The sequence below is a fragment of the Torulaspora delbrueckii genome, chromosome 3 (genome assembly GCF_000243375.1).
Source record: "Torulaspora delbrueckii CBS 1146 chromosome 3, complete genome".
In the NCBI taxonomy this organism is placed as follows: domain Eukaryota; kingdom Fungi; phylum Ascomycota; class Saccharomycetes; order Saccharomycetales; family Saccharomycetaceae; genus Torulaspora; species Torulaspora delbrueckii.
Genome location: NC_016503.1, coordinates 680,295 through 707,519, shown reverse-complemented (window position 1 = coordinate 707,519; position 27,225 = coordinate 680,295). Strand labels below are relative to the sequence as shown.

Sequence of the window (27,225 nt, the reverse complement as noted above, 5' to 3'; positions counted from 1 at the left end):
TCCAATGAGCCTTCAGATGACTTGACAGCGGCTCAGTTTAGTTGATATTATCCATTTGGAAAGCGTATGATTGACGTTCTCTCAACGTATACAGCGACCATCAGATTTTGAGCCATCTGATTGGCTCAACAGTGAAAAAAATTGAAGTCCTCTCTGCCGATACGCGCGAAGCTGCCACTTCGAACTATATGAGATTCTTCAGCACATATGGGGGTTTAGAGATAAGTGAACAATTGTTTAACTATTTAGTTGAAGACTTAATCGGTATACCCTTCTAAGCAAGTGCCAGTCTATTGACTAAATTATAAGAAAAAGTATGTTTGATACTCTTTACTAGAAAGTTTTTGAGTGTGAAAAAGACATGTTGAAATGACCATTATACTAACAGGAATCGAATCTTTCATAGTGTTGCGTACTTCATTCACCAGAGTCGCCCGTGTTACTCCAGTCAGATTCGCACAAACCCAGGCGTTGTCTAAGGCTGCAATCGCCGATCTACAAAACAGATGGGAAGCTATGCCAGCAGCTGAACAACAAGATATTGTGTCCAAACTCTCAGAACGTCAAAAGCTTTCATGGGGTGATTTGACAGAAACTGAAAAGCAAGCTGCGTGGTACATTTCTTACAGTGAATGGGGACCAAGAAGACCTGTTCACGGTAAAGGTGACTCCGGCTACATCGCTAAAGGTGTTGCTATTGGTCTACTTTTCTCTGTGGGACTATTCGCTTTTGCAAGACAGTTCGGTGGTGAACCTCCAAAGACAATGACCAAGGAATGGCAATTGAAATCCGATGAGTATCTAAAATCCAAGAACGCCAACCCATGGAACGGTTACTCCCAAGTTCAATCCAAATGATCCGCTTGATATATTGAAGATTGATAATCCATTTTATTATTATCGCGTTTTTATTATTTATATCATTTCGGGGGATGGGAAGCCATGAGGAACACAATAGAGAAGCATATTCCAGGTGGAGGGTTTGTTAGTGTTTCCACTACAATGGACTCTTTGGGACCAACAAAGACTGCAATCAAAGTTGCAATTTAAAGGTAAGAGAAAAAAAAATTACAATGAGAAGATCCATCATGAATTTGACGACTTTTCCTCTCATTCATTATTATTATTCATAATTTATCTTTTATAATTAAACATATGACAAGACGAACTCCAACCTTGAAGCACTTTTGAAGGCGCGGCAGAATTTCAAACTGAAAATTCAGGCCAAGCTCATCGCACCATCAAACCAAAAGAATACATGTCGTTCTCATTCGGTTTCACTTCCACGGATTTTAGTGACGACGAGTTAGATGGTGAGATCCAGCAAGGCCAATCACAAGTAGGATCGACTATTCAATCGTCACATCCTTTAGATGCTGCTCATTTGTCGTGTAAAGATGTGGTTCAACCTCTATGGGAAAATCTGGAAGCAATGATCAAAAGTCTAGAGAACGTTAGAATTTCCTTTGAAGAGTTCAGAACACCACAAAATAATACGGTTCTTTATAGAAGAGAACTCTTTGATGTTAAGCATCAGCTTATGAGCGAAGCTGATGAAGGCAATGACGAAAAGGTCGAGTTGGACATTTTAATTGGGGAAACATCTGAAGATTTGCGAAAGAACGTTTACGAAGGAGGCCTAAAATCCTGGGAATGCTCAATTGACGTTGTTGATTCATTGAGCGTAAGCGATGCTCAGTTAAAGAATGTGGATTGTGTACTTGAATTGGGTTGCGGAACAGCGTTGCCGACCGAGTATATCTTCTCCCGCTATTTGAAAGAGCAATCCAAGAGTGGATGTAAGTTTATTCTTTCCGACTACAATAACAGTGTACTACGACTTGTTACGATTCCCAATCTCATTATCACTTGGGCCAAAACAATACTGAGCGATGAACAATGGATTCAACTACAACAAAGTGGCAACGAGGATATCCCAATCAGAACTGATGAATTGCTACTGACTGCAGGATTTTTAGAGGCCTTCTACCAGGACATCAAAGAGAGAAACATATCGATCGATGTCATATCTGGGACATGGGGTCGTTGCTTCAGCAATTTAATACCAGCGAGACTAGACACTGGGAAAGAAATTCTGATCATTTCATCTGAAACTATCTATCAGCCGGAAAATCTTCCCGTGGTCGCAGAAACAATACTAGAGGTAATTCTGTCTAAGCAGCCTGGCAATGTGAAGGCGATCGTGGCAGCTAAAGACATTTACTTCGGCGTAGGTGGCAGTATTATGGAGTTTGAAAAATACTTGAAGAAAAGGATAGCAAATGCTGCATTGCCAATTACATATAGCACATACAAGGTCGACTCTGGTCTGAAGAGATCTATCATTTCTATACAGTAATTTTTTAATTACTCCTTTACTCAATTTTTCTGAGTATGTATGAGCTTTCTCGCTATCAAATGAAAAAGATCAACAGCCTTTGACAAACATTGAACAGACTATACCACAGGAACGTTTCCTACAATCAACTCCCTGATGAGCGACGATTTAGAAGACTTTGAGGTCCTGCTATCGCAGGATTTCAGTGCAACACAGTTTTGCAATGATCTGCTTAAGACTACCAATCGACAGCCAACCACCACTGAACTGGAGCTTGGAACGCCAATGAAAAAAATTCGTTACGATCTCGAAGAGGTGGAATCTAGAATCACAGAAACAATCAAGAATAATCCAGCTCATGTTCTAGATCAGATATATAAGAGCAAATCTTTGGAGGACGTGGCGAGAAGCAACATTAAACCAAGTTTAGAGTACTTGGATATCTCATACAAAAGACTACAGCAAGAAGTACTGGAACCTTACGAGAGGGCGCAAGTTCTGCAAAATGTTTTGAGCAAAGTTCATCAAACTTCCCTTTTATTGCGTGATGGAGCGATTTACATCCATTTGGCAAATAGAATTCAGTTCATTACCAGTAAGCAAACACACTACTCGATTAACACAGCATTGGAATTGGTGACCTACTACACACAGATAAATTTGAGCATGAGTGAGAATGTGAACCTTAAATCGCTAAGGCTGATCAAACAGTTAGAAACAGAAGTGGTAATACCAGTAAGAAAAGAACTGATAAACTTCCTTTCTCTTACTTTGACCAAGACACTTGCGACACCGGAACAAGTTCAAAAAGATCAGGAAATTATATCGAAACTGGCCAAAGCTTTGCATAATATGTCACAGAGGGATTTCGTCACGACAATACAAAAGGCCGTTCTTTCACATGTTGCTGTGACCGTTCAAGCTCTGGCAAAAACAATAAACTCCATCAAAGATTTCCCAGTCGCACTTGAGGATGCAATGAAGAGGAGTATGGCTATCGAATCATTAGAACTGATACTTCATGAGGTCAAAGTGGAAAAGACAAGCCTCTTGGCCGATTATATGTTGCAAGTAAAGCCAAAAAATGTTAGACCTCATCATTTATTCTGGAAAAAGGTTTCTGATGCATTCAAGAAAGAATTCGACACTTCCTACAGCAGAGGAGGGCCTGTCGGAAAATCTCTAGCACGTAATGGAGGTATGATTATCGATACCATAAAACAAAGAATGGCAGACACTATTACCAATGACGCCGATTCACAAGATATGGATGTAATGCTACATGCAGTTTCCATTATCAACCCGCAAGCCGAAACTAATTAGGCAATTAAAAGCCAAATCAAACGTAGAATTACTTTTCAATGAGCGACGTCGTTCATCACATTAATTGATATGATCTACTTTCTATTCTGTCCTAAATCTGGGGGTGACTGGCTCTGCCTTTTTTTTATTCTTCTTCCCTCCACGTTTATGAAATCTTTTCTTCATCATCTTTTTGATCTCTTGAGCCTTCTCTTGGCGCTCCTTTTCACGTTGCATTCCCATTTTCTTCGCCAACCTCTGTTTTTGACCAGGTCTCCGGGTTTGCAGCTTCTTTTGTCGCCTCAGCGATGATTCAATCTTAGTGCTGTATTCGTTCAAATCAACCATTGTCCCTCGCCATCTTGACCAGCCCTGGTAAGGCCCTAAGGAAGCATCTTTCATGGCGGTCTCGTAATCTATCGCAGATCTGGAGAACTTTTGATGATCATCTTCTGTATAAGTAGCGAAATAATACTCTTTGGGACGTTCTTGTGTTGCAATGGTATATTCAGGTTCACGTAGCGAAACTTTCATGAGTCTGCCTGTGCCTGTACTCTTTTCTTCACCTTGTTCAGTGTTGTTCCCAGCCACGCCAAAGGAAAAGAGTGGGAAGTCAAACTCATCATTTTCGTCTGCCTCTGCGTCTTCTTTTGGCCCATCTGTCTGAACATCAACCTCGACTAGTTCTAAGTCGACAGGTGATTCATATGTCGTTGTAGTGTGATTCACCTCGTCTGTTGACGATTGTGCGAAAATATACCTTTCGTGAAACTCTGTAGTTAATAGTCAGTACAAGGCCCTTAAATTCAACGTTTCTCTTAATCTTTGCAGTTCATTGTGAAACATACATTTGATATTCTGCCATCGAAATTCGGTAACTTGAAAGCGGTGATACTAGTTAGTACTTTGTCGAGCTCATCGCTGATCAAAATATTCAAGATCGCTTTGAAGTCCTAAGCTGAAATTTGAAAAAAAATAAAACGTTCAATAGTCTAATAGTCGAATAGTTGATATATATGACATATATATTTAAGTCGATTTAAAATACAAGTGACATTTGATGTAGCACCTTGTCATGTACAGAATATGCTTGACAATAGCCGAGTTAAGTAGTGCCAAAGTTATTTGGTGATCTTCATCTTTGTGTTTTGTAGGAACTCACGGTAACTCTCGCTGTTAAGCACTTTATCTTCAACCAAAGAGCTTGTGGCCCATAATCTCAATGTAGCCACTTCCCTGGCAGAAGCATGGTTGACAGGTTCGCTCAGAGAAGCACCTCTTACGATGTATAGAGATTGGTACGTGATAACGTCATCATGCTCTCTGATCTTGGATATAATACTTTTTATTCTGTTGTTGAACTCTGAGCCCTCAATAACCGGTAGTTCCTGTTTCCCAATTGGCACCTCGAAAATGTCAGGGGCACCAAAGACGTCGGTGACTAACTCACTGACCGCATCACCACCAATCCACAGGAAGAGTTCCGTTGTGTTGTCAATCAAATATAAACCGTATCTTTCGAATAAAGATGCAGAGGCGTTTATTGGTTCTGGCAGAACGATATGTCCATTTTCATCGGGAAAACCAACTTCATCGGGCATATCATGCAGGGAATAGACCTTTGGATAAATTGTCTTGATCAAGTATGGTAAAGGAATGGACTCTAGATTATTCAATGCTGCTGCTCTATGGTCACTTGGAACAATGCCTGGTCTGAATGCCATATGTTTCGTCAAGGAATGCATTAATAATGGGAACATCCTGAGGTTGGCACACAACCTTAGTGGTGCACCACCAGCAGTATTCGAGACGACAATTTCCTTCTTGTAGACAGCTAGAATGTCTTGAACCGCCCTGTTAAGCAGTTCTCTAGCGTCCTCCAGACTTGAGCTGACAGCTTTTTCAACTGCCTTTTGGGTGAAATAGGACGTCATTGCCAATTGGTCGGCAGAAGCGTAAACCTCAGCCAAAGATTCAGTAGTTGGCAAACAGACCGTGATAACTCTGATTCTACGTTGACCGGTGTTCAATGATAGTAGAACAGCAATTTGGAAGCAACAGTAATCGCCAACGATAGTTTCGTCCATTGCTACTTCGAAAACATAAGATTGATCTCTTGGCATTGTAGAAAACGCACACAAGTCAGAAGATCTGTTGAAAAAGTGTCCATAAAACGAGTTCATTCTTAGGCCTGATGTGCCTCGAGCTCTCATCACAGTCTCCATGGAAATATCCATACACAAATGTTTTGAGAATTCTTTGGTGAATTTGGTGACATCAGTTAATTTAGCTGCAGAAAAGCCTGGGTAGAAGTGAGTTTGACCACCAGTGTAGCGACCCAAGTTTGATAGAGTTGCGATATCCATATAATCTTCCGAAGCCAAGAACATATCGACTGTAATTTGAGATTTACTGCAGTCAATGGTAAATGATTTGTAGAAAGAGTCTTGACATGTGAGCAATTGAGACGATTCTTTGGATGTGTTGACAACACCATTCTCATTCCTCTTTTGCAACTTACCAATTCCTATGTTAGGCAAAGTAGAAGAGACAACAATTATCTTACCACCGATTCCGCCGATTAGGTTATAGGCAGATTTCAATGCAGGTCCTAGCGCGAATTTACTCATAATGTTGAACTGGAAAATTTCAGGAATTTGATTTAACAACTTTTCGATATTTTTTCTGCTAGAGTTCAAATTAACCACCATTGAGGTTGGTAGTGGCAAAAATGGCTCATCCAAATCACAGACATCCATCATTTTGACCTGGTCAGAATCTTCATCAAGTGGGATGGAAAAGTAATGAATGGCGTTGTCCACACATATGATGGAGACTCTGGTTCTAGAGTCATGATTAGGCAAAGAATCCAACACCTCTAACAAAGACCTAGTTGCTGTGGCCAACAAACCTGACTTGATGGCATTCTGGGAGACATCCAAGATGAATGCATAAGTTGATGGAGGAGGTTGTCTCATAGTGTATTCCTTTGGAGCCAAGTATTCCATCACACCATATTTCACTTCATTTCTATCGTAACGATTGGCTGGCACACCAGACATGGTTTGATCAAATTGCATTGGAACGTCATTTGCTAATCGACAAAAGTTGCATCGCCATCTTCTTCCCTGATCAGTAAAATTAACGAATGGGTTCATATAAGAACGACAACGACGACAACGAACAACCAAACCATCTTCGTTCAAAGGAGGTGGATTGATGTCATCTTGCAAATGTTGATAAGGTCTAATAACCAAAGCCAGAGGTAATTTCGATTTTTTCAGTAACGAATTGCTCTTGGGAACGGCATTCAACGTACATCTAATGTAGTCTGTAGGAGCATTAGCCTCTTCAGATGGAACTAAAACTTTCTCTGGAGGAACCATCATTGGTGGAGGAGGCAAGGTTAGATCATTGACAGGTGGAGGCAATTCTGTGAGCAAATCAATGGGGTATAATTGATTCATTGGTTTCGAACCTCTCGATGGAATGCCAGCCGCCTGCTGCTGATACTGCATCTGTGGATAGCCTTGAGGGGCAGCAGTAGTCTGTTGCTGTTGATAAAAAGTGTTTGGATCAACTGCAGGGACGTTATGCAACTGCATGTTGTCCATAGCAGATGTTGCCTGATCAATTTGCTGATGAAGCTGCTGTTGAACTGGAGTAAAGAATTGCTGCTGGAGAGGCGCTTGAGGTGCACCTTGAGGCTGCTGAGGATACATAGCGGGGCTTCCCGTCGGCGGATAGCCAGCATCTGCGGCCATCATAGGCTGCTGCCCAAACCCGTCCTGAGCATACTGCACTTGGGCCTGAGGATAAACACGCTTCCTGTGATGAGACATGACCCCTGTTAGCTCGTTTCAACCACTCCGAGTCTTTCAAATAGTTCAATTGCACCAATTGAAATATCAGCTTCTGTCTTGTTTGTTCGATCTCTGGTATTTTTCTCCGTTTGCCACCTTGTCCTTTAACGAATCGCGTGAACTATAACATTCAAAACAGCCAAAAACTGAAAGGAATTCAAAGGGCTGCGAGCCATCCATCTTTGGCTCTAGAGCGCTCATACTCTTAGAAGCAGCTTGCAAGTTTATCATATATACAATCTTGTTTGGCTCTCGTAGGATGCCGGGGTGTATTTAAGTTTGCAAAGAATAAGATCTGTCGTTTACTTTCATATCAACCTGCCCCAAACATTTCGTACTAACTTCTTTGGCGATTCGTTATGTTAGTTCTATTTTATTCTTCAAATCTTTCACTTCAAAGCATGAAGGGACGCTGGATCTCAAGCCGTCGAGCGAATACAACAGCAACTGTAATCACAATTTATTATAATCTGATATTTAGTGGCAGGTTTTGGTACGCTTAATCGACAAAAAATGGGAGGATCGGACGCAATTGAGCTTTTCAACCTGCAAGACCAAACGCAGCTTGTTTCCCCCTGCCTGACCGTTCATGGAACATGCAAAAATGCGACCGGCGCTCGTATGATACAGGTTTTACATCCTCAATTACCTCGATTGTCATATCCATTGAATGAATCAGGCTTCAAAGCTACTATTATCCTCACTCCAGGTGAGAATAGGCTCACATTTGCTACCGATACCAACAAGTCAAAGACGGTGACTTGCTACTATACGCCTTTATTACAAGACCCACCTATTCATCTATGTTTGCTTGTGGCTAAGGACTCTCCTCTGGAGTTCGACTCTCCAAAGGTGCAAAGGGATAAGGAAGGTGGAAATGGCCTGGATCTGGCTGTGAAGAAATTGAGAGTAGGCGCTAGGCTGATGCAAGCGTACACCAATGAGCAAATGATGCGTGCTGGATTTGGAAACCGTACGTTTAGGTTTCTGGAAGAATTTACCTGGGACACTACATTTCAGCAGAGATCAGAGATGAGAAATACTGTGAAAATTCACATTCTTCGATCAGATAAGTCAACCAAAGAGATCCGGGATGCAAACTTAGCTCAACAAAATCCTAATGCATCTGATGCTGGTGGATTGTTTGGCGTTGCCATGGATGCGCTTCAAAAATATGGAGGACCCTTTGCTGACAGGGTGAAACCTGTTCAGGCGGCGGTCATGTTTCTAGATACTCATTGGGATGGTAATCTAATAACTGCTCATGCGGCTTTAGGTGGAGGGACTGATGAGGTTAAGCTGGCAATATTTGGTTCACATGCACTGTTTGCTTGGCCACCGCATCTTGAACAGTTAGTTGAATATTTCACTGATGAGACGAGAACCTCCAAAAAAGAAGTGGCGAATGATTGTGATGAATGTGGCACTCACTGGGAAGCGTTCACACTTACGCTGGGTGCTTTTTTGCATGAGATCGGCCATTCATTGGGATGTCCACACGAAGAAAGCGGAGTTATGCTGAGAGATTATACTACACTCAACAGATCTTTTGTGACTAGAGAGGCTTTCTCAATCAGGACGAACTCGTATGGGGCCAAATCTCCAATCTATCCAAAGGAGGAATGTACGTGGCATCGTCTCGACTTGGTGAGGTTCCTATACCATCCATCATTTACTCTTCCTCAAGACTATTTGGATCCATCATTTTTAAGGCCGGGGGAAATTGACAAATTCACTGAACCAAAACCTTCCATATATGCACTGGGTGATGACCTATGCCGAATTACATCAAGAACAGGTGTTTACTTGATCGAAATAGTCTGTGGAGATTTGACCAAAGCCTATATCGAATATCTGCCCGTATCTCTGGGAGGCCCTGGTCCTCAACATGACCTAACATTGTCTTTGAGCGAGTTACGCTCTTTAATACCCCCAAATGAGATGCCTGAACATGGTAACAGTTTTGGTTTGAAGTTACTTTCAGTCAATGCCCCTGGACTCGAGATTGGTAAGTTCCCAGATTTCTTAAAGGTAACATTCATTCCAATGGACCAATATGGGTTCCCTCGCGGGGTTCAAGGTGTTAAATCACAATTACTTGGGAATCCCAGTGGTGGTCAAGATGTTGGAATTGTTCCCATTGATATAAGACGAGTGACCGCTGTTAGAATTTATCACGGTGGTGCTCTTGATGGGATGAGATTTTATTTCAGCTCTCAAACAGAAAGTGCAAACCCACCGGTCCCACCAAGAAACTACTTGGGCAAGCTTGTCAAAAGTTTTAAAGCTACAAGCATCGACAATACAAGTGGTAAAAATGTCTTGTTTGGTTACGAAACAGGTAGTTACACCGATGCAGTCCTGGAAGAGGGTGAATACATTACGGGATTCAACGTCAGGTGCGGTGGCTGGATCGATGCTCTGCAGATTGTTACGAACGAAGGCCGAGTAACAAAGATGCTTGGGAATGAAGGCGGAGGGGGTCTGATTGAATTGAGACCTCCTGAAGGCCAGTATATTCTTGGACTATACGGTAACGTCGGGCAATGGGTTGATGCCATGGGTATAATCTATGGTAGGTTGTGAGGATAGATTATGCTACGATTGAACTCTATAAATCTATTTTGAGTATTTAAATTGCTTTGACTATGTATCTTTCGACAAATTTCACTGTACCTGCTTTCTATTCTACTTTTGCTGCACATCACTCGATTTTCTTGATAATGTGTTGGTATCGATTTTTGCTAGTTCAGTGTCCTTCTCATCTCCGGACTTTCTTGGGGAACGCGTTTTCAGATTGGCTAACTTTTGATTTAATTTGTCAATTTCAAATGTTTGTCTTGGCGATGTTGCCGGTCTCAAATTTCCCATGGAGTTGTTCAATAATGAAGATTTAACATGATTTTGTAATGCAGTGGTTTGTCTTGGACGATTAGTGGAGATCGAGGTCCCGCCTCCATCCATGAGATTAGTAATAGTTGGTAATCCATGAGCGAAGGGGATTGCCGGCGCAGAGTTTGGATGCATAACATCTTTGGTGTCGGAGCTTGTGGATAGTGAAGTACTGCTTTCATCTCTGGTTAGTGAAGATGACCTACTCGAATCATTTTTCCTTACGCGAACATCTGATAAAGAGTTGTTTGCACTGGCTGGAGCCGTGGGAACGAGAGAATAACGTCTTTCTTTGTAGACTAGCTCGTTTTCCTTAACCTTTGTCGTGTTCATCTCCGATTGTGGTACTTTAAAGAAATCACCAGTCGACTCATCGAATTCCCAAAGGGCCCATGTAATCCCATAAGGTTTCAACTCCAAGCAATAGACGCAGTGCAAGGGGACGTCAACGTTGGCGATTATATCCTTGTTGAGATTCATGAAATACCCCAATAGGATTCGGGCAACCACCCTATGTGTAATTATAAGAACATTATCGTCGATTCTTTCAATCTCTGCAATGACCGGCCTCAAACGATTGGTTACATCCATATATGACTCTCCACCAATACCGGGATAACGATAGCGTAGTTTGTCTTTGCGCCTTTTCTCGAATTCTACTGGGTATTCCTCTTGTATCTCTGGGTAGGTCATACCCTCGAAATCACCAGCACTCAATTCATCGAGCATCCTCATTTGCTTGATTGGGTAATCTTCTTCGTTGAAAAATTTGGCCGTTTCGATAGATCTGTTACGCATACTGGTCCACACAAAAAACTCGTTACATTGGGTATCATCATCTCCTGGACTTTTACCTTTCTTTTCACATTCATTAGCGTAGAACAATGTTCTTTGAGAGTCGATGAAAGATGCCAATGCACGGGCATAACGCTCGCCACGGGGTGTTAGATTCGAATCACCGCCAAGACGGCCATCAACGTTATCTTCACTTTCACCATTTCTAGTGATCCAAATTTGGCGCTCCGTTAAGTTGAAGTTCAATAGATAGTAGACAGTTTGAGAAGCAAGGAAACCCTGAATATTATAAGCGATAACTTTCTTCCCCACGTCAATCATCTTGATAAACTGGAAATTTTCAGAATCCTCGATTGGCTCGTACGCCTTCATATAATTAGAAAGCCTTTCTTTGAAATCTTTAAGTGAAGCGTCAGGATCCTTCCCCTTATAATCCGGCCCAAATAATTTCAATTGTATATTTCTCTCAACGACAGCCTTGTTTGAGCAAACTGACTCTAAAAACAACACTTTCAAATGCGGGTTTCTCTCATGAATCTTATTGTAAACATGTTTTCTTCTCTCTTTCGTGGTATTAGTGGCATCAAAAATCCCCACAGACCCAGGACCTTCTAAAAGATAATCTAGGAGTTGCTCCAATGTATCCATAGCCCATTTATCTCGTAGCTTCGAAAACTCATTATTACCTGGATCGAAAAACTTGGAATCCTGATCGCTTATATTATGCTCTTTGGCGAATTGTCTTCTAGTGTTACCGACGTTGAACACTTTACAATAGTACATTGAGAAATTCAAGTAACGGGAAAGCTTATTAGTGATGAACGATTTCCCAGTAGCCGGCAGCCCAACCATGACGATAACCAACTTCGAACCGGGATCCTCCTTGGATATAGTACCATCAGGAGACGACTTAGATTTGGTAAGACCTGGAACGTCGATCGTGGTGGGTCGCCTAGTTGGATGTGGGAATCTGGAAGGCGATAGTGCACCAGAGGCCGCTGGTGGGGACATAGATTCACGAACGCCCGCTGGAATAGCCGCTCCCTCACTGCTCACCTCACGATGAGGTAGCAAATGCGTCAGATTCGTGGAACTGGACTCTGGGGAGGTCAGCGGCGTGTTATCCGTCGAGCTAGCAGGTGAGTTCCAAGTGCTAGTCACGGGCGTATCGCTTAAAGGTCTCTTCTGGAAAGAGGGAAGACAATCGCCAGTCCTTTCGCCACCTTCCTGCTTCTCGTCTGCATCGTCATCATCTTCATCAACCATAATCCGTACGTGCTTGTCCCTACTTCCCTGCTGAACTGGCGCTTTAGGTCCCACCTCACTACCACTATCATCGCCACGTGACTCTGTCGGTTCCACCTCTGAGTCTGAAGGCGACTGTACAGAGCTATCGAAATACTGCACACTCTTGAACATTAGTGTAATGCTACTGTTGCAAACGTCTTGAATTTGATACTAGAGTCAGGTCCTTGCTATTCTTATAGCTCCCTTGTTGGCTCTGTTTCAACACTTTTGTTCGATTCCCCTCCCTCTAGACAACCAAATCCACTTGCGCGTCGCCCTAAAACCACCAAACTAGGGTTATATATGTTGGCGCAAATTAGTATGATCTTTCTAAAGAAAGGAAATGTGAAAGGACTAGGGGCCCCTAATAAATCCCGTGACATGCACGTGATGCGTGCTGGCGTGGCGCCAAACCTATAGCCGCCGAGCTCAAAAGGAGTTAGCAGGACGACCTCTGACCGTTGAGTGTCTTGATAGACAAGTAGACTGGTATAGTTTTATATTTGGCCGTGCCTACTAAGTTAGAAGGTGACTAGCGGGGTATAACAGTGCAGATTTCGATTTTATATGACCAGCATGGCTCCTCCCGACTATGCACTTCATCATAGCTTCTATAATTGTATTTGGAAAGCTATATTGTGCATTTTCTACCCTCTTATATGGAAGAGAAGTGGTGAATAGATAAGAGGAAGCATTAAAGTCTGTATTTCTGCGTATACAAAGGTCCCTTCAATCACGTGACTAACTTCTTATTTGGGTCTAACCATAAACATGTTGAATCAATCCATTAAGAGAAGCATCAGTGGTAAAGTCAGAAGTTCTGACCTTCAAATCAAGCAGATTGTGCTAATATGTCGTTTCTCCAAAACTTGTAAGTTACTTTCGACAACTTCTTCCCTGCATCTTCAATTACTAACCACTTAGCAGTCATTTGAGTCCAGGTCAAACTATTCGTTCCACGAGGGGTTTCAGATGGAATACCAATGCCAATAAGGATGATGATAGTATAAAAGGATCTCCAAAACGTAGTAGAGATGATCGCGCCGGGTTGTTTCCTGCACAACCAAATCCTCATGGTTTAGATACGCAATTGTGGACTACACCAACAAGAGATGCACAGCCCTTCTCAGAGAATGAACTACCACTGCCGTTACAACAACAGCAAACGCTGCGTGAAAATGGCGTCGTGACCGACTTTAACTATACGCCTTCCCATCAGAAGCCGTTCCTGCAGCCCACTGCAGGCACCACTGTTAGCTCACATCAAGATTTGAAGCAGATCGTTGAGATGACATTGGGATCCGAAGGTGTGCTTAATCAAGCAGTCAAACTGCCAAGAGGTGAAGACGAGAATGAATGGATGGCAGTTCATTGCGTCGATTTTTACAACCAGATAAATATGCTTTATGGAACTATCACAGAGTTTTGCTCACCACAGAGCTGCCCAAGAATGATTGCCACTAACGAATATGAGTATCTTTGGAGTTTCCAAAAGGGTCAAGCACCAGTGGCTGTATCTGCGCCAAAATATGTCGAATGTCTGATGAGATGGTGTCAGGATCAGTTCGATGACGAGAGTGTCTTTCCAGCTAAAATGTCTGGGCAGTTCCCACCTAAGTTTATCGAGAGATATGTGGTGCAAATGCTGAGAAGGCTATTCAGGGTATACGCTCACATATATTGCCATCATTTTAATGAAGTACTTGAGCTCAACTTACAAACGGTACTTAACACAAGTTTTAGGCATTTTTGTTTGTTTTCACAGGAATTTGAATTACTGAGGCCGGCAGATTTTGGCCCACTCGTCGAATTAGTCATGGAATTGAGAGATAGGTGATCTTTGACCTCCCAAGCGACGGGGAACTTTGTATATGATTTTATAACGCGTTCGGCGAACGTATGAAATAAAACGGTAAGATAACTCAAAAGAGCAAGAGCTAAAGGTCGGTGACGATGTCAAGAGAATGGCTGCATACATCAGCGGTTATCGCTGTGATATGCATTGTCATATTTCTGAGGGGTCTTGTCAGAGCTCTGCCAGATTTCACTATGAATCCTCCAGTGAGATATCGGCTACGAATCAATAATGCTATGAAGAGACTGGAGTCGGACCCTACAAAAAACGTCAAGCTTGATTTTAGTTGGAAACATGGCTCAGTAAGGCGACAGATGATTTTGGCAAGTGCCAAACCAAGCGAATATACCAATGGAGTAACCTCATCGAATAGAATATCAATTGGCCAAACTGACAAAGGCAATCGAGAAAGCTTTGTTAATAGACTTATCCCACAAGTGAGAAAGAATAGGAAAGTATTATTTGGATTCTTTCATCCCTATTGTAATGCTGGCGGAGGCGGTGAGAAGGTGCTTTGGAAAGCAGTGGAGTCAACGCTATCAAAAGACAGTAGGAATGTAGCGATAATCTACACTGGAGACACTGATGCTTCCAAACAGGAGATTCTGAATAACGTTTTAAAGCGGTTTGACTACGAGTTGGATAAGGATAGAGTGGTATTCATATATTTGAAGAACAGGAAATACGTCGACAGTAAGATGTGGCCTCGTTTTACTCTCATCGGACAAGCTCTTGGTTCAATACTGTTGACAATCGAGGCAATTTACAGGTGTCCTCCGGATGTGTGGTGTGATACCATGGGTTACCCATTTGGATATCCAGCCGTCCACTATCTCGCCCGCATTCCTATCGTCACTTATACTCACTACCCAGTCATCTCATCTGATATGTTACAGAAGCTTCAGAACATGAACAAATCATTAAAGACAACTATCAAGTACTGGTATTGGAAGTTATTCATGCTATGGTACAAGTATGTGGGTACTTTCGTTGACATCGCAACAACCAACTCAACATGGACTAATAATCATATGAAGCAGATTTGGAAAAGTTGCGAACCAGTTATCATTTATCCGCCATGCTCAACTGAAAAGCTTATAGTGCAAGATGAACAGTGGGATAGAAAAAATCAAGCAATTGTGCTTGCTCAATTTAGACCTGAAAAAAGGCACGAGCTTATTTTACAATCCTATTCTCAATTTCTGGAGATAGCAGGTGATATCTCTCACGCCCCAAAACTAATTCTAATAGGGTCAACAAGGTCACAAGCTGATAGGGACTATGTCAATCACCTTCGCGAATGGTCTTCGACAGATCTTAAAATTCCCTCGAATTTAGTGGAGTTCCAAACAGACTGTTCCTACGAAAAGATAAAAGTCTACTTACGCGAATCATCTTATGGTATAAATGCAATGTGGAATGAGCATTTTGGTATTGCAGTGGTAGAATACGCCGCCTCTGGTCTGATACCTTTAGTACATGCGTCTGCTGGGCCTCTCCTAGATATCGTGGTTCCTTGGGATACACAGCAGAGAAAACAGGTAGAGAAAAGTACTACAGAATCAAGAACAGGCTTTTTTTTCAAGGACAAGAGTGATCCTGATTATGATAAAGCCCACGACGGCGAAAAGTACCCAACCTTAAGCGAACTATTTGTGACTGCTGTTAATCTGACCGATAATGAGAAGCTTTCGATATCCAAGCGTGGTAGAGAATGTGTTCTCTTCAAGTTCTCAGATCTCAAATTTCATCAGGACTGGGATCAAGTCTTGGTTCAGCTGGATGGTATCTTACATAGCTTGGAAAATTAAAGTAAGTTATTAATTTTACAAAATACATGTACGGATACAGTTTTCGAATAACGATAGAGGCAGGCATGCTTTGGAATTTTGAGTAAGCTACATCTGCTGACCTCTATTCTTGGCTTCGTTTGCGGGAATATCAATGTATATGTTGGGAATGGAGTGATCGATTTCAAAATCATTAGTATCAGGAATTGATGAAGTCGTGATAGTGTTTGTTTGATTGTCCAGTCTTGGTGTAGATGCAGGGACATTAGTATTACTTTGAAGGTCAGTACTGTCTCGGCGATTGTCGTGACTTAATCTGCGATTATCTTGGCTTATCCTATGATTTTCTTGGCTTATCCTGCGATTCTCCTGAGGTGGTTGAGACATCGAAGTTCTTGCTGGTTCTTGTTGTGCAGCTTCCATGCCATTCGTTTTCGGTCTTCCGTCAGAATCTAGATTTAATCTTTCGACGACAGCTTTTGCCTTCTCTTGAGCATTGTTGGCTGATGTGAAAACCTTTAAGTCTTCAAACCAAGCCATCATTGTCTCATAGTTGTCGGCTCTGAATACCCAATTATGACCACGATGGATCAAACCATTCTGTTTTGCATGTAAGATAAATCTGTCGTCCGAAGACCCCTTCTTAGAATGTTCGGCAACACTACATTCATTTAGGGATAGCGACATAACGGGAACAATGTCCTTCTTTCGGTCGCCAGTCTTGAATTCATGTAGAAAACTTGGGGTCAAAACGTAGTAACCTCGGGAATAGGACTTCAAAAATTTCGATCTTCTCTCTAAAACACCAGACCTTATTTCATACGTAAGGGGATCTTGTTGGTTCTTGTAAACAATCTCCCTCATTTTCCTCATTGGCAAATTTGGAACTATGAAATTTGGATCTCTCATGATAAAATTTTCCCATTCAAACTGTGGATTCTTATTGAAGAAACCTGTCTCCATCTTCGACAATAATATGTCAAATGCTAGTTGGGCTTCTTCACCCAACAAACGCGCGTATATATTGAGAGCGTTTTGAATTTCCATGACAACAACTTTCTCGAGCTCAGCACCTGAATTTTCCAAGTTGTCGAATGCCTCGTGCACAAAATTCTCCTCTGTCAACTGTTTCTTGATCTGTCTATCCAAAATGGTCTTTGTCAAATAAGGATCTTGCTTCGCTGATCCATACCTGGATTCCTCTATAGATTCCAAAAAATTCCTCATGTCCTGCTTAGTTTGCTGTAATTCCTTGGAGCATGAGTTCTTGAAGTCTGATTGCAATGATTTTATCTCCTTCATCTTTACTAGCAAGTCACGTCTCAAGTCTTCCAGACGTGGGATAACCTCATTAGTTAATTCTTTTGATGCGCGAGAGGCATGTGAAGCCAAAGAGCCATGATACTGATTCAAAATGGTAGGCAAGTCTTGGATAGAGCCGTTGCCTAAAGGCAAAAAAAACTTTTGAATAGATTTATCCTCTGGATTTGCAGGCTGATGTTGATTCTCGACCGCGAAGAACGGGAACTGCACCGCATGGGTTAACCTTAGTTGTTGCCTCACAATTTCATCCTGAATTGACGCTGTTTCAGTCAAGTATGTGATGATAGCTCTTATAACGCTTCTCCAAGCGGCAAACCTATTTGCCAACACTTCTGTCGGTTGTGCACTGGTTGGCATTAGTATAACTAGCGGAGAACGAGGATCCTGCTGTGTATTAGCATTATTCGCGGAGCGATGAATAGAAGTACGCGCCCTCGAGACATTGGAATTGCTTGTCAGAGAGTTTCTTCCCTGTAAAGCAGCCCTACTTGAGTTGCCCACACCATTGAAAGTTTGTTGAGTGGCATTTTGCTGCATCTGATATGCTTGCTGTTGCACCGGCTGTTGTCGAAGTGGTACCTGAGCATAGGGCTGACTTTGAGGTTGACTTTGGGGTTGACTTTGAAGCAGGCCCTGAACCTGTTGAGGGTTTTGCATAGGGACTGGCGAAGGTGCAAGACACCCCACAGGAACAGCGTTAGGATTTTGATAAGTGGACATACTATTTGTGCGAGCTGCTTGTGTAGTAAGTGTATTCTGTGCAGGTGAAACTGAAGTCATGCCATCCATGGGGTACGGCTGAGGCTGAGACTGTATAGGCAATTGCGGCTGTTGTGGTTGTTGTTCCTGTATATACTGTTGTCTGATACCTGAATTTTGTGGCAGATAACTCAGATTGCTTGGATATTCATTAGAAGTTAAACTTCTCGTGTGCTGTTGTAAATTCTGCAAATGTTGCAGATTGTGTTGTTGTTGGGCTAAAACCTCCGAGATATTCGAAGTCATTGTATGATTCTTTGACATTTTGACCTTCCTAGCCCCCTGACTGGACGTTTCTAGGAAAGTGGTTTCTTTATTTCTTTCTAATGGTCCCCAGTTTCCCGGTTGTTACTATCGACTCTTTTCAACGTTCTACACGTTTTTTGCTCTCTTTTTCCCAATCGGAGAAAAGCCGACGAAGTAGGAAATAGTGGAAACAAGCCCTTTCAAGTTTGGCCAGCAAGAGAACAGCCACTTAAGTAGAAACACGGCGCAACTGTCCAAAAATCTGCTGTCAAAGACACAGCCCTCCGCTTTTCATGAAGTACACTCGCCTAATACATGCAACGAGTTTCTGGGGTTGTGCACTCCACATAAAGTATAATCCAACAGATGTAGTTCGTAGCAGCTAGCTTCCTATGTCAGATACTTGAAGGTGTCCCCTTTTCACTATTACGGCAATGCGTATGTTAAAACCTTTCCCGATAGCGATCAGATGTAGCTTTTGTCGAGTAGATCCCTGTAACAATCATGAATCTTTGCCCACTTCTTGTTTTCATTAGGCTGGTTTGTTTATGAGAGAGTGTATTGTTTATCTCTATGAAACGAGATACTTTTTTGATGGCGCTAGCCGCCCATGTTTAGGGGAACTATAAAAGTGAAACATAAAAACGCAACAACAGACGCTGAACACCTTGATTGCTTTAGATCCATCGGAACAGTGGCACTCGAGGATAATCACCATTCGCGCAATAGATGAGCAAGATTTGAGCTCTATTTGGAAACGCTGTCCTAATCCTAACACTTCCTAGTTATCTCTGGATTAGGCCCAAATAGAATCACAAACGACCGGAAATGGTGATGATGTACTGGATAGACCTCAATAACCCATTGAAGTAAAAGGCCATCTTATCCTCAAGTTATTCGACCATTTCAATAGCTAAGCCTTTCGTGCTCCACGACCCGCAGTTATCGATGTTTTTAAGCAGATCGCCTCAACTTTGTGAAAAATTCCAGATGAGTAAACAAGTCCATTGTGAACCGATTTAAGCATTCTAACTTTCGAATACCGTGAATATAACAATGAATCAACTTGGAACTTTATCTGTATGTCCAAATCCTTAGCATTTGTCGAAAACTACGCGCAAATCGAGTTTACTAACACTAGAGTAGCAAGTGTCGCGTTTCACCGAAGACCTTTCAATGGATCGTATCAAGACTGAACTAAGATCATTGCAAAGCAGACTTGCCTCTGTTCGTCCCCCTCAGGAGTTTTTCAATGTGAAAAATGTATCCAAACCCCAGAACTTTTCGGACTTACAATCTAGAGTGTCTTACAATTTGAAATATTATTCTACAAACTATGGTCTTATCATCGGTGCCCTCAGCGTTTACACGTTATTGACAAACATCTTGCTGTTATTTGTGATCGTGCTTGTCTTTATCAGTATCGCGGGGATCAACAAGTTGGATGGACAGGATCTAGTAACGCCTTTCGGTAGTTTCAAGACAAATCAATTGTACACTGCTTTACTGTTTGTTGCTGTGCCATTGGGGTTCCTTGCATCTCCGATCTCCACGTTGCTGTGGCTCATTGGTGCCTCTGCTGTCACTGTATTCGGACATGCTTCGCTTTTAGAGAAGCCCATTGAGACAGTATTTGAAGAAGAGTCCGTTTAAGTGCTATCGACCAACAAGGGTAAACGATCGATTGGGATAGAGATTGGTCTCTTGCATAGATGTATATAGGCCTCCTTCTTAGTTTTTGAGAAATTTTTGAAAAATCGTGAAAAGTCGCGGCAAAGGCATGTAATTGCAAAATTTCCCATTAGGATCAAATTGATTTAGTGATGCCATATTTCTCAATTGTGCCAAAGGAGTACCACTAATGTGATAAATCGACAACTAACTTATTGTTTATCATATACTTAGTACATTGTGAAAGACCAGGCGGCAACTGGCCTGATACGTTGTATACCCCTCTCGATCTTTGATAGTAAGGAGTTGTGATCGTCGTAAATGGATGGAATAAGTAGAGTGGTTGTAAATGAATACTCCGAAGAATTCATACTCCCCTATCAGCCATGAGCCACCTCGATCATTAATTGAAGTGCTCCTTGGAGCCAAGATTGAAGATACCAATTTAGGTCAAAGTGCCCTCGAGAAGGGATTGGAGTTAAGAGTTGAACAAGAACGCACAAAACAACTATACTATAAATTAGAGAATACGACTCGCTCGATTGAATTGCTTAGAATGGCGAGGGAGATTGGTGTCTCACCTCAGGATATACCCAAATTGTTTAATGGTGAAGACTTCAATGTTGCAATGCCAGTCCCTTCGAAGGATAAACCAACCGTGAATGTTGCAGATAATACAGGAAGACAGCCTTTAAGTTATAGATTCCCACCGGCAGGAAGTACTCTGCCGCCAAAGCCTGTTTCCAATTCTGCTCCCATTATACCAGCCAAGCGTACTCACTCCCCGGCAAGGATAGGCGCCAATGCTGTCGCAGCTCTCAACGAGTCTATCTCGTTGAAAGAGGAAGATAGTTCAACACACTTGTCCCCTTTTGCTAATAGACCTAGTGGGAATATTTCCAATCATAGTCGCAATATTTCATTGCCTATGACCAAATCGATCAGTCCCAATATCCCCTCTGGTATGACATCGATACTAAGTTTTGGAAGAGATAGTTCAGAGCAGCTGCCAGGATCCATTGCAAACGCTAATGACTCAGACAACTACGACCTCAGAAGGGCTACCATGGCACACAAGAAACATCGAAGGGCAAGATCCGCATCGTCATTTGGCGTCATTGATCTAAAGATGAAAGAGGAATCCAGGCAACAGGAACTACCAAAGCTTAAGACCCAGATAAACTCGTTACCAATGCAACCCTCATCGACAGATCCAGAGAAGCCCCACCATGACTACGATGAAAAGACCTGTAGTGAAAGTAGCAGTCGCAACGGAAGTCCCACACAAGCTAGAAGTATAAATTCAGTAGCTAAACTACTAAATAGTTGTTGACAAATAATCAATTGGTTTCTTCAGATTCTTGATATTGGCCCTCTGCCAGTATCTCCATCTCTCTTATGGTAAGTTTTTCCCATGCTACTGCATTGACAGCTTCCTCGTCAACTCCGGAAATACAATTGAACTCAATGTCGTCCTTCGTTAGTTGATCTATTTCTTTCTTTGCCTCAATCGCCAGACTTCGAATGACATTCTCACTACCTGCAGAAATGAACCACGAACAAAGGTCATCCATGAGGATCCTATTGTAAACATAATAAACGTCATGATATCTAAAAATCTCATGAATATCCAATAAGCAACGGATCGCCAGCCTTTTTCCGCCTCGAAGAATGTAGTAGACATAATTCCACGCCTTGATCGAAAGCTCGTAGTTCCTATGCAGTGGATAACTCAAAGAACGTCTGATACCGGTGATTATAGCCGCTTTAATGATTGAAAAAGAGTCAGAGGTATCTTGTAGCAATAACTGTTGATCTAGGCAACAAATTTGCGGGGTCAATTTACCTATGGACCAGGCAGATTCTGTGGTATGACTTCCCTCTGTCTCTATCGCTTCAAACATGTAGGCGAACAGTAGATTGAGTATCGTAATGTAAAGCCTCTTCGAGTCGCTGACCAAATACTCCTTTCTTGGTATGTTATTTTGCATTTGGCTTTGTTCCTGGTCACTAAATTCTATTGGCATTGCGGCATTCTTGTCGTCTGCTTTTTTGTACCATTTCAAGTATTCTTTTACTAAAGAAGGTGTGTAACTCAGTAATTCTTTAATTCCGTTGATTTCTAGGTCATCTGGCTCCGCATAGCGCCGAATCATATACTCAGAGACGTAGTATTCAGGGTCAAATTTTAGATCTTCCTTGCGTAGCCTCTCTTTTACACGATCATTGGGGCTCGTGTGCTCTGGGTCATCTACCTCGTTAATATCATTTCCATTTGAGACGGAAACTCCAATCACTGAATCATATGAATCCTCGAACCCGTATTTGATTGAAAGTAACCCGTCACTTGCTTCCTCCGAGGTCTGTTCAATTTCCCAATTGAATGCCTCACCAGCTGCGCTAATTTTCTCTAGGTCCTTCTTCTTAGAATTATCCTGCTCATTGCCAATTTCCTGTATAAGTGGCCGTTGCTTATCCACATTTTGCTGAGAAATTTCATCGGCACCAACTAGGTCTCCATGTCTCGCTAAGAGCTTAGTTGGAACATCCAAGTCTTCAAAAAATTTGCCCTTTTCGAGCTTCGGCAGCTGTATATGAATTGACTCATCCTGAGCTTGATATTTAGCAGTCGCCCTCTCATCGTCAACAACTTCGTAAGGGAAACGTAATCGTAAGTAGTATGGCGATAAGTGGAATACAAAGACATTTCCCTCCGCAACCATCTCCAACCCAGCAGCATCAAACCTTATAGTAGATATCTGGACATTAATGTAAATAAAGTCATCATCTTGAGTAACACTGAACTTGGGAGTTATCATTACGTATTTTTGATATTCTTGCTTCTTTGTTTATGCGATGAGCTACAAAGTTCTAAAATCGAAGCGCTGAAAAATTTTGATATATCAATTTCAAACTAGATAGTGAAGGGACAAGCATTTGAGAACTTTTGATTGATCCTTGAATTCTCGAAGTGTTCCAGCTTTGGATATACCGATATGACAAGTGAAGTGCAGAATCAACCACAGCCTAGAAGAAGATTCGTTGGGGCAAGAAAAAAGGTGGAAAATAATGAAGCTTGTGCTTGCAAGGATTCAGCAGTCGTTCATAAACCTAAGGCTAGAATAAGTGCTGCCCGAGCTATTAACCATATACCGGATGAAATTCTAAATGATGAGGATCTCCTGAATGCAATCAAGCTACTTCCTCAGAATTACAATTTTGAAATACACAAGACAGTTTGGAATATCAAAAAGCAAAATGCCAAAAGAGTCGCACTGCAGATGCCTGAAGGCTTGTTGATATACTCCTTAATTATAAGTGATATCTTGGAACAGTTTTGCGACTGTGAGACGGTGATAATGGGGGATGTTTCGTATGGTGCATGCTGCATCGACGACTATACGGCAAGAGCCTTAGACTGTGATTTCATCGTTCACTATGCACACTCCTGTCTTGTCCCGATAGATGTGACAGAGATCAAAGTCCTCTACATCTTTGTTACCATCAGCATTGATGAGGAGCATATAATAAAGACATTAAAAAAGAATTTTCCTAAAGGTTCTCGTTTGGCAGCCTTCGGTACCATCCAGTTTAATCCGACAATTCACAGCATAAAGGATCGATTACTCAATGATGTGGATCACATGTTATACGTGGTTCCACCCCAGATTAAACCACTATCAAGAGGTGAGGTTTTAGGCTGTACTTCCGAAAGACTCAACAAAGAACAGTATGACGCGATGGTTTACGTTGGTGACGGAAGATTTCACCTGGAGTCGGCCATGATTCACAATCCAGAAATTCCGGCGTATAGATATGATCCATACAGCAGAAAATTTACTCGAGAGGGCTATGATCAACGTCGTCTTGTCGAGCTCCGGACAGATGCGATTGAAACGGCACGTCATGGTAAAACTTTCGGTCTAATTTTGGGTGCTTTAGGTAGACAAGGAAATCTGCCCACTGTCGAAAATCTAGAGAAAAAACTCACTGCTGCTGGTAAAACAGTGGTAAAAATAATACTCAGTGAGATCTTTCCCCAGAAGCTAGCTATGTTCAGCGACATTGACGTGTTTGTACAGGTCGCTTGTCCCAGACTATCCATCGACTGGGGTTATGCTTTTAACAAACCTCTGTTAACGCCCTACGAAACCAATGTTTTGTTAACTCAAGATGTTATGTTTACAGAAAAATATTACCCAATGGACTACTATGAGGCCAGTGGTTACGGTCGTGGAAAAATTCCAACTCATGCAACTCAGAGTTCTGAATAGATTTGGGATGACGAAATAGCACAGATGACTAATGTATACCTATTAAAGTTTTAAATTCTTCTTCTGAAAAGTTCAGGATGCTGGCAATATCCTCTATTCTATCAGGATATAAATGCATCAATACCCTTCTGAAAGTGACATAAAAGAGGGATAACTTCGCGAGACATGAATCACAGACATAATCGGCAATGGCTGGCGACGTTAGCCTAAATAACAGATTTGCTTGGACGTCAGTTAAGGCCTGTGGGGCGTATTCATTCAGGCTTCCTTTTACCTTTTCACGAATAGTTTCGAGCTTCATTAAAGGGTTTTCACATAGGGAAAGGTACATGTCATAATCTAACTCATCCTGAACCGAGGTAATAGGGAATATCATATTGAATAGATTGTAGTATAAGCTGAGGCCTGTCTTTTCAAATATCAATTTCACTTGGAGATCTAACAAACGGCTGACAGCATCGTCTATCTTCCTTTCGATACCGCTCCAGATACCGGCAGTTCTCTCATTAAAAGCAAATATGGTACTGGTGAAGGGCTGTAGACGAGATTTAATCAGGTCCAATGAATTAATTTGTACTGTCAACAAGCAAGATCGGGCCTCGTCATTTTTCTTCGCGAGTGGGAAAGCTTGTTGCAATCCTTTCAATAGAATGTTTTCTATCATCTTTTCAAGGGCGTTGTTGAGAAATTTCTCAAAGTCAATAGTCGGTGCTTCTTCAGCGTCGGGGCTTCTTCCACGGTCGTACACCTCAAAGAGCTCAACTAGTTTATTGATGTATTCCTGGAGCCACTCTGGCGGCATCAAGTCTGTAGCGGTATTATCCACAGAGGGAATTTCATTCATACACTTGACAAAATATTTTTCTATCTGGTCCTTTGACAATTCTTGCAGAGTTTTTAATTCAATCACTAATATGTTTTCTTCATTAATTCCTTGCTTTTTGAACATCAATTGATAGAGATTGAGTAGCCTAAAAATCTGTAAATTGGTAACCGGATCTTGCTCGAATTTTACAACCTGCTCAACTCTAATTCGGCAAGCATTTGCAAGTGACTTGATTATTTCATTCAGCAACTTTCCGTCTAAACCATGAAGAAACTCTTTGCTCTGCTGCGAAATTGTAAAGCTGGAACTTTCAATTAATTCACCCTGAAACTTGAACAGCGATTTGACAAAGTCAGCTTCATTGGCAATAGAAGCATAAACATTGGCTAACACATCTCCAATATATCGCAGTGGATCACCACTTGACAGTAAAAGCGGCCTAGAATCTTTGGTCTTGTAATCGAATTGTGATAAGAAATCGTCCAGCACATTTTTTGTGCGCATCGTAGTTACTCGTTTGAGAAACTCATTAAAGTACTCCAGGTCGCTGGACAGATAAATCAAACTAGTCCGAAATATATCTAGATCTGCACTATTGGGAGAAAAAGATCTTTCACTGAAAGCATTAAGCCCGGACTCGTAGCTGTATAAGAAGTCGACTAAGTAGTTGAAAACTTTCCTGTTCACATTTTCTAAAATTTGATTCACCTTCACAATCAGGGAACTACCTGCATTCGAATTGGGCAAAGTCAATAAAACTGTCGCTTTTTCTTTAATGTTCATAGCCTTTGCTACAACATCGAAAAATTGAGCGCCGACTGGTCCATTAGTAACAATATCATCTTCAACTTGGTTCAACGTGAACTGATCTTTTATGGCAAAGAGGATCTGTCTCTTTAACTTTAAGTGTTTGATATCTGACTGCAGCGATTCGATATTCTTCTCAAGAGTTTGCTCCTTCTTATCTGTAGGTGTCTTACCGGTATCATCAATAATTGTATGTCCGACGTTCTTGATTTTCTCGACTGAAGTAGACAGCCGTTTTATTCTCCTTATTATGGGGGTGAGCTCTTCCAAGATAGTTAGATGATCTTTTAGTAGCTCGCTCTCGAGATCACTTCTCATAGATTTCCTAGCTAGATTTCCAACGTAACCAGGATCGATCAGCTTCTCATCATCAAGCATCAATCTTTCCTTGTTTTCTTCTAAGGATTGTAATGATTTTCTGATCTGCGATCTTGTATGATAATTCGTCACAGTATATTCGTTGAGCACCCTTGACAACTTTTGAAGTAAAACTTGATCCGTAATTTTGGAGGCGGATACTTTCTTGTTCGACACAAGGTCATCAATTTCTAGACCCGGTAAGGACGCCTTGGTTGGCTCTGTGAACTGTGAAGTAATTTTTCTTGAATCATCAGTAACAATCGATTCAGTTACATCAAGGTCGAGCTTTTTCATGAACAGTGTCGCATGCTGGGCCATACGATCATATATATTCTCTTTCGGATCAACCTCACTCAGGTTCCGCTTGTGAAAATCTGGGATCTTGAAACTGCCTTGGTCTTGATTAGAGCTCACTGGGAAAGCAGATAAATTAAGTGTTGACGAAGGTTCTGGCAACGTATCATTAGACCCACGCTCTGTAGTCGAATTGACCGCAGAGAACGTTTCAAGGTCAATGAAATCCATCACTCAATGATCCACAGACTGAAAAGGCCCTTCTCTCTCGAATTTGCAGCTTACTATTTGTCAATAGTGCGCTAAAACTTCGTAGAAGCACTGACAGCAGTATCTCACGTGCCTGATCTTTCTGCTTACTTTTTACTTATACGTTACCTATGAATTTTGTTAATATCAAAATTCAGCTTCTATGGCCAAGTTGGTAAGGCGCCACACTAGTAATGTGGAGATCATCAGTTCGACTCTGGTTGGAAGCAATTTTTTTTTCAGAATCCAGAAAGTTGTTATCATTATCTGAAGTAATATTCAATCTAGTATAGA

General features: G+C 41.7%; 15 protein-coding genes and 1 non-coding gene across 16 annotated transcripts; 10 read left to right on the top strand and 6 right to left on the bottom strand.

The window, feature by feature from the left end:
- Positions 1 to 369: 369 nt before the first annotated feature.
- TDEL0C04030 (cytochrome c oxidase subunit IV family protein) lies at positions 370 to 858 on the top strand (the record flags this gene model as incomplete). Its single annotated transcript, XM_003680455.1, has 1 exon — positions 370 to 858. One exon carries the CDS (start codon positions 370 to 372, stop codon positions 856 to 858), a length of 489 nt encoding a protein of 162 aa, XP_003680503.1.
- Positions 859 to 1,258: 400 nt separating this feature from the next.
- Positions 1,259 to 2,359, top strand: HPM1 (protein-histidine N-methyltransferase; the record flags this gene model as incomplete). The annotated part of the gene is made up of 1 exon (XM_003680454.1): positions 1,259 to 2,359. The coding sequence occupies one exon, from the start codon at positions 1,259 to 1,261 to the stop codon at positions 2,357 to 2,359; it is 1,101 nt and encodes a 366-aa protein (XP_003680502.1).
- A 135-nt stretch (positions 2,360 to 2,494) lies between these two features.
- Positions 2,495 to 3,661, top strand: COG5 (Golgi transport complex subunit COG5; the record flags this gene model as incomplete). Its single annotated transcript, XM_003680453.1, has 1 exon — positions 2,495 to 3,661. One exon carries the CDS (start codon positions 2,495 to 2,497, stop codon positions 3,659 to 3,661), a length of 1,167 nt encoding a protein of 388 aa, XP_003680501.1.
- Positions 3,662 to 3,742: 81 nt separating this feature from the next.
- TDEL0C04000 (uncharacterized protein) lies at positions 3,743 to 4,505 on the bottom strand (the record flags this gene model as incomplete). Its single annotated transcript, XM_003680452.1, has 2 exons — positions 3,743 to 4,400; positions 4,489 to 4,505. 2 exons carry the CDS (start codon positions 4,503 to 4,505, stop codon positions 3,743 to 3,745), a joined length of 675 nt encoding a protein of 224 aa, XP_003680500.1.
- Positions 4,506 to 4,761: 256 nt separating this feature from the next.
- On the bottom strand, positions 4,762 to 7,482 carry SEC24 (COPII subunit SEC24; the record flags this gene model as incomplete). Its single annotated transcript, XM_003680451.1, has 1 exon — positions 4,762 to 7,482. The coding sequence occupies one exon, from the start codon at positions 7,480 to 7,482 to the stop codon at positions 4,762 to 4,764; it is 2,721 nt and encodes a 906-aa protein (XP_003680499.1).
- A 534-nt stretch (positions 7,483 to 8,016) lies between these two features.
- Positions 8,017 to 10,089, top strand: TDEL0C03980 (putative metalloendopeptidase; the record flags this gene model as incomplete). The annotated part of the gene is made up of 1 exon (XM_003680450.1): positions 8,017 to 10,089. The coding sequence occupies one exon, from the start codon at positions 8,017 to 8,019 to the stop codon at positions 10,087 to 10,089; it is 2,073 nt and encodes a 690-aa protein (XP_003680498.1).
- A 102-nt stretch (positions 10,090 to 10,191) lies between these two features.
- Positions 10,192 to 12,609, bottom strand: PFK26 (6-phosphofructo-2-kinase; the record flags this gene model as incomplete). Its single annotated transcript, XM_003680449.1, has 1 exon — positions 10,192 to 12,609. The coding sequence occupies one exon, from the start codon at positions 12,607 to 12,609 to the stop codon at positions 10,192 to 10,194; it is 2,418 nt and encodes an 805-aa protein (XP_003680497.1).
- Positions 12,610 to 13,328: 719 nt separating this feature from the next.
- Positions 13,329 to 14,314, top strand: MOB1 (Mob1p; the record flags this gene model as incomplete). The annotated part of the gene is made up of 2 exons (XM_003680448.1): positions 13,329 to 13,348; positions 13,405 to 14,314. The coding sequence occupies 2 exons, from the start codon at positions 13,329 to 13,331 to the stop codon at positions 14,312 to 14,314; spliced, it is 930 nt and encodes a 309-aa protein (XP_003680496.1).
- Positions 14,315 to 14,430: 116 nt separating this feature from the next.
- ALG11 (alpha-1,2-mannosyltransferase ALG11) lies at positions 14,431 to 16,143 on the top strand (the record flags this gene model as incomplete). Its single annotated transcript, XM_003680447.1, has 1 exon — positions 14,431 to 16,143. The coding sequence occupies one exon, from the start codon at positions 14,431 to 14,433 to the stop codon at positions 16,141 to 16,143; it is 1,713 nt and encodes a 570-aa protein (XP_003680495.1).
- Positions 16,144 to 16,230: 87 nt separating this feature from the next.
- Positions 16,231 to 18,450, bottom strand: TDEL0C03940 (SLM1 family PH domain-containing protein; the record flags this gene model as incomplete). Its single annotated transcript, XM_003680446.1, has 1 exon — positions 16,231 to 18,450. One exon carries the CDS (start codon positions 18,448 to 18,450, stop codon positions 16,231 to 16,233), a length of 2,220 nt encoding a protein of 739 aa, XP_003680494.1.
- Positions 18,451 to 19,506: 1,056 nt separating this feature from the next.
- On the top strand, positions 19,507 to 20,103 carry YIP3 (Yip3p; the record flags this gene model as incomplete). Its single annotated transcript, XM_003680445.1, has 2 exons — positions 19,507 to 19,530; positions 19,597 to 20,103. The coding sequence occupies 2 exons, from the start codon at positions 19,507 to 19,509 to the stop codon at positions 20,101 to 20,103; spliced, it is 531 nt and encodes a 176-aa protein (XP_003680493.1).
- A 367-nt stretch (positions 20,104 to 20,470) lies between these two features.
- Positions 20,471 to 21,454, top strand: BOP3 (Bop3p; the record flags this gene model as incomplete). Its single annotated transcript, XM_003680444.1, has 1 exon — positions 20,471 to 21,454. One exon carries the CDS (start codon positions 20,471 to 20,473, stop codon positions 21,452 to 21,454), a length of 984 nt encoding a protein of 327 aa, XP_003680492.1.
- A 7-nt stretch (positions 21,455 to 21,461) lies between these two features.
- Positions 21,462 to 22,940, bottom strand: SHQ1 (Hsp90 cochaperone SHQ1; the record flags this gene model as incomplete). Its single annotated transcript, XM_003680443.1, has 1 exon — positions 21,462 to 22,940. The coding sequence occupies one exon, from the start codon at positions 22,938 to 22,940 to the stop codon at positions 21,462 to 21,464; it is 1,479 nt and encodes a 492-aa protein (XP_003680491.1).
- A 177-nt stretch (positions 22,941 to 23,117) lies between these two features.
- On the top strand, positions 23,118 to 24,395 carry DPH1 (2-(3-amino-3-carboxypropyl)histidine synthase; the record flags this gene model as incomplete). The annotated part of the gene is made up of 1 exon (XM_003680442.1): positions 23,118 to 24,395. One exon carries the CDS (start codon positions 23,118 to 23,120, stop codon positions 24,393 to 24,395), a length of 1,278 nt encoding a protein of 425 aa, XP_003680490.1.
- Positions 24,396 to 24,423: 28 nt separating this feature from the next.
- COG6 (Golgi transport complex subunit COG6) lies at positions 24,424 to 26,913 on the bottom strand (the record flags this gene model as incomplete). Its single annotated transcript, XM_003680441.1, has 1 exon — positions 24,424 to 26,913. One exon carries the CDS (start codon positions 26,911 to 26,913, stop codon positions 24,424 to 24,426), a length of 2,490 nt encoding a protein of 829 aa, XP_003680489.1.
- A 175-nt stretch (positions 26,914 to 27,088) lies between these two features.
- Positions 27,089 to 27,161, top strand: TDEL0Ctrna11T. Its single transcript has one exon. It is a non-coding gene; the product is annotated as a tRNA-Thr (tRNA).
- The last annotated feature ends 64 nt before the right edge of the window (positions 27,162 to 27,225 follow it).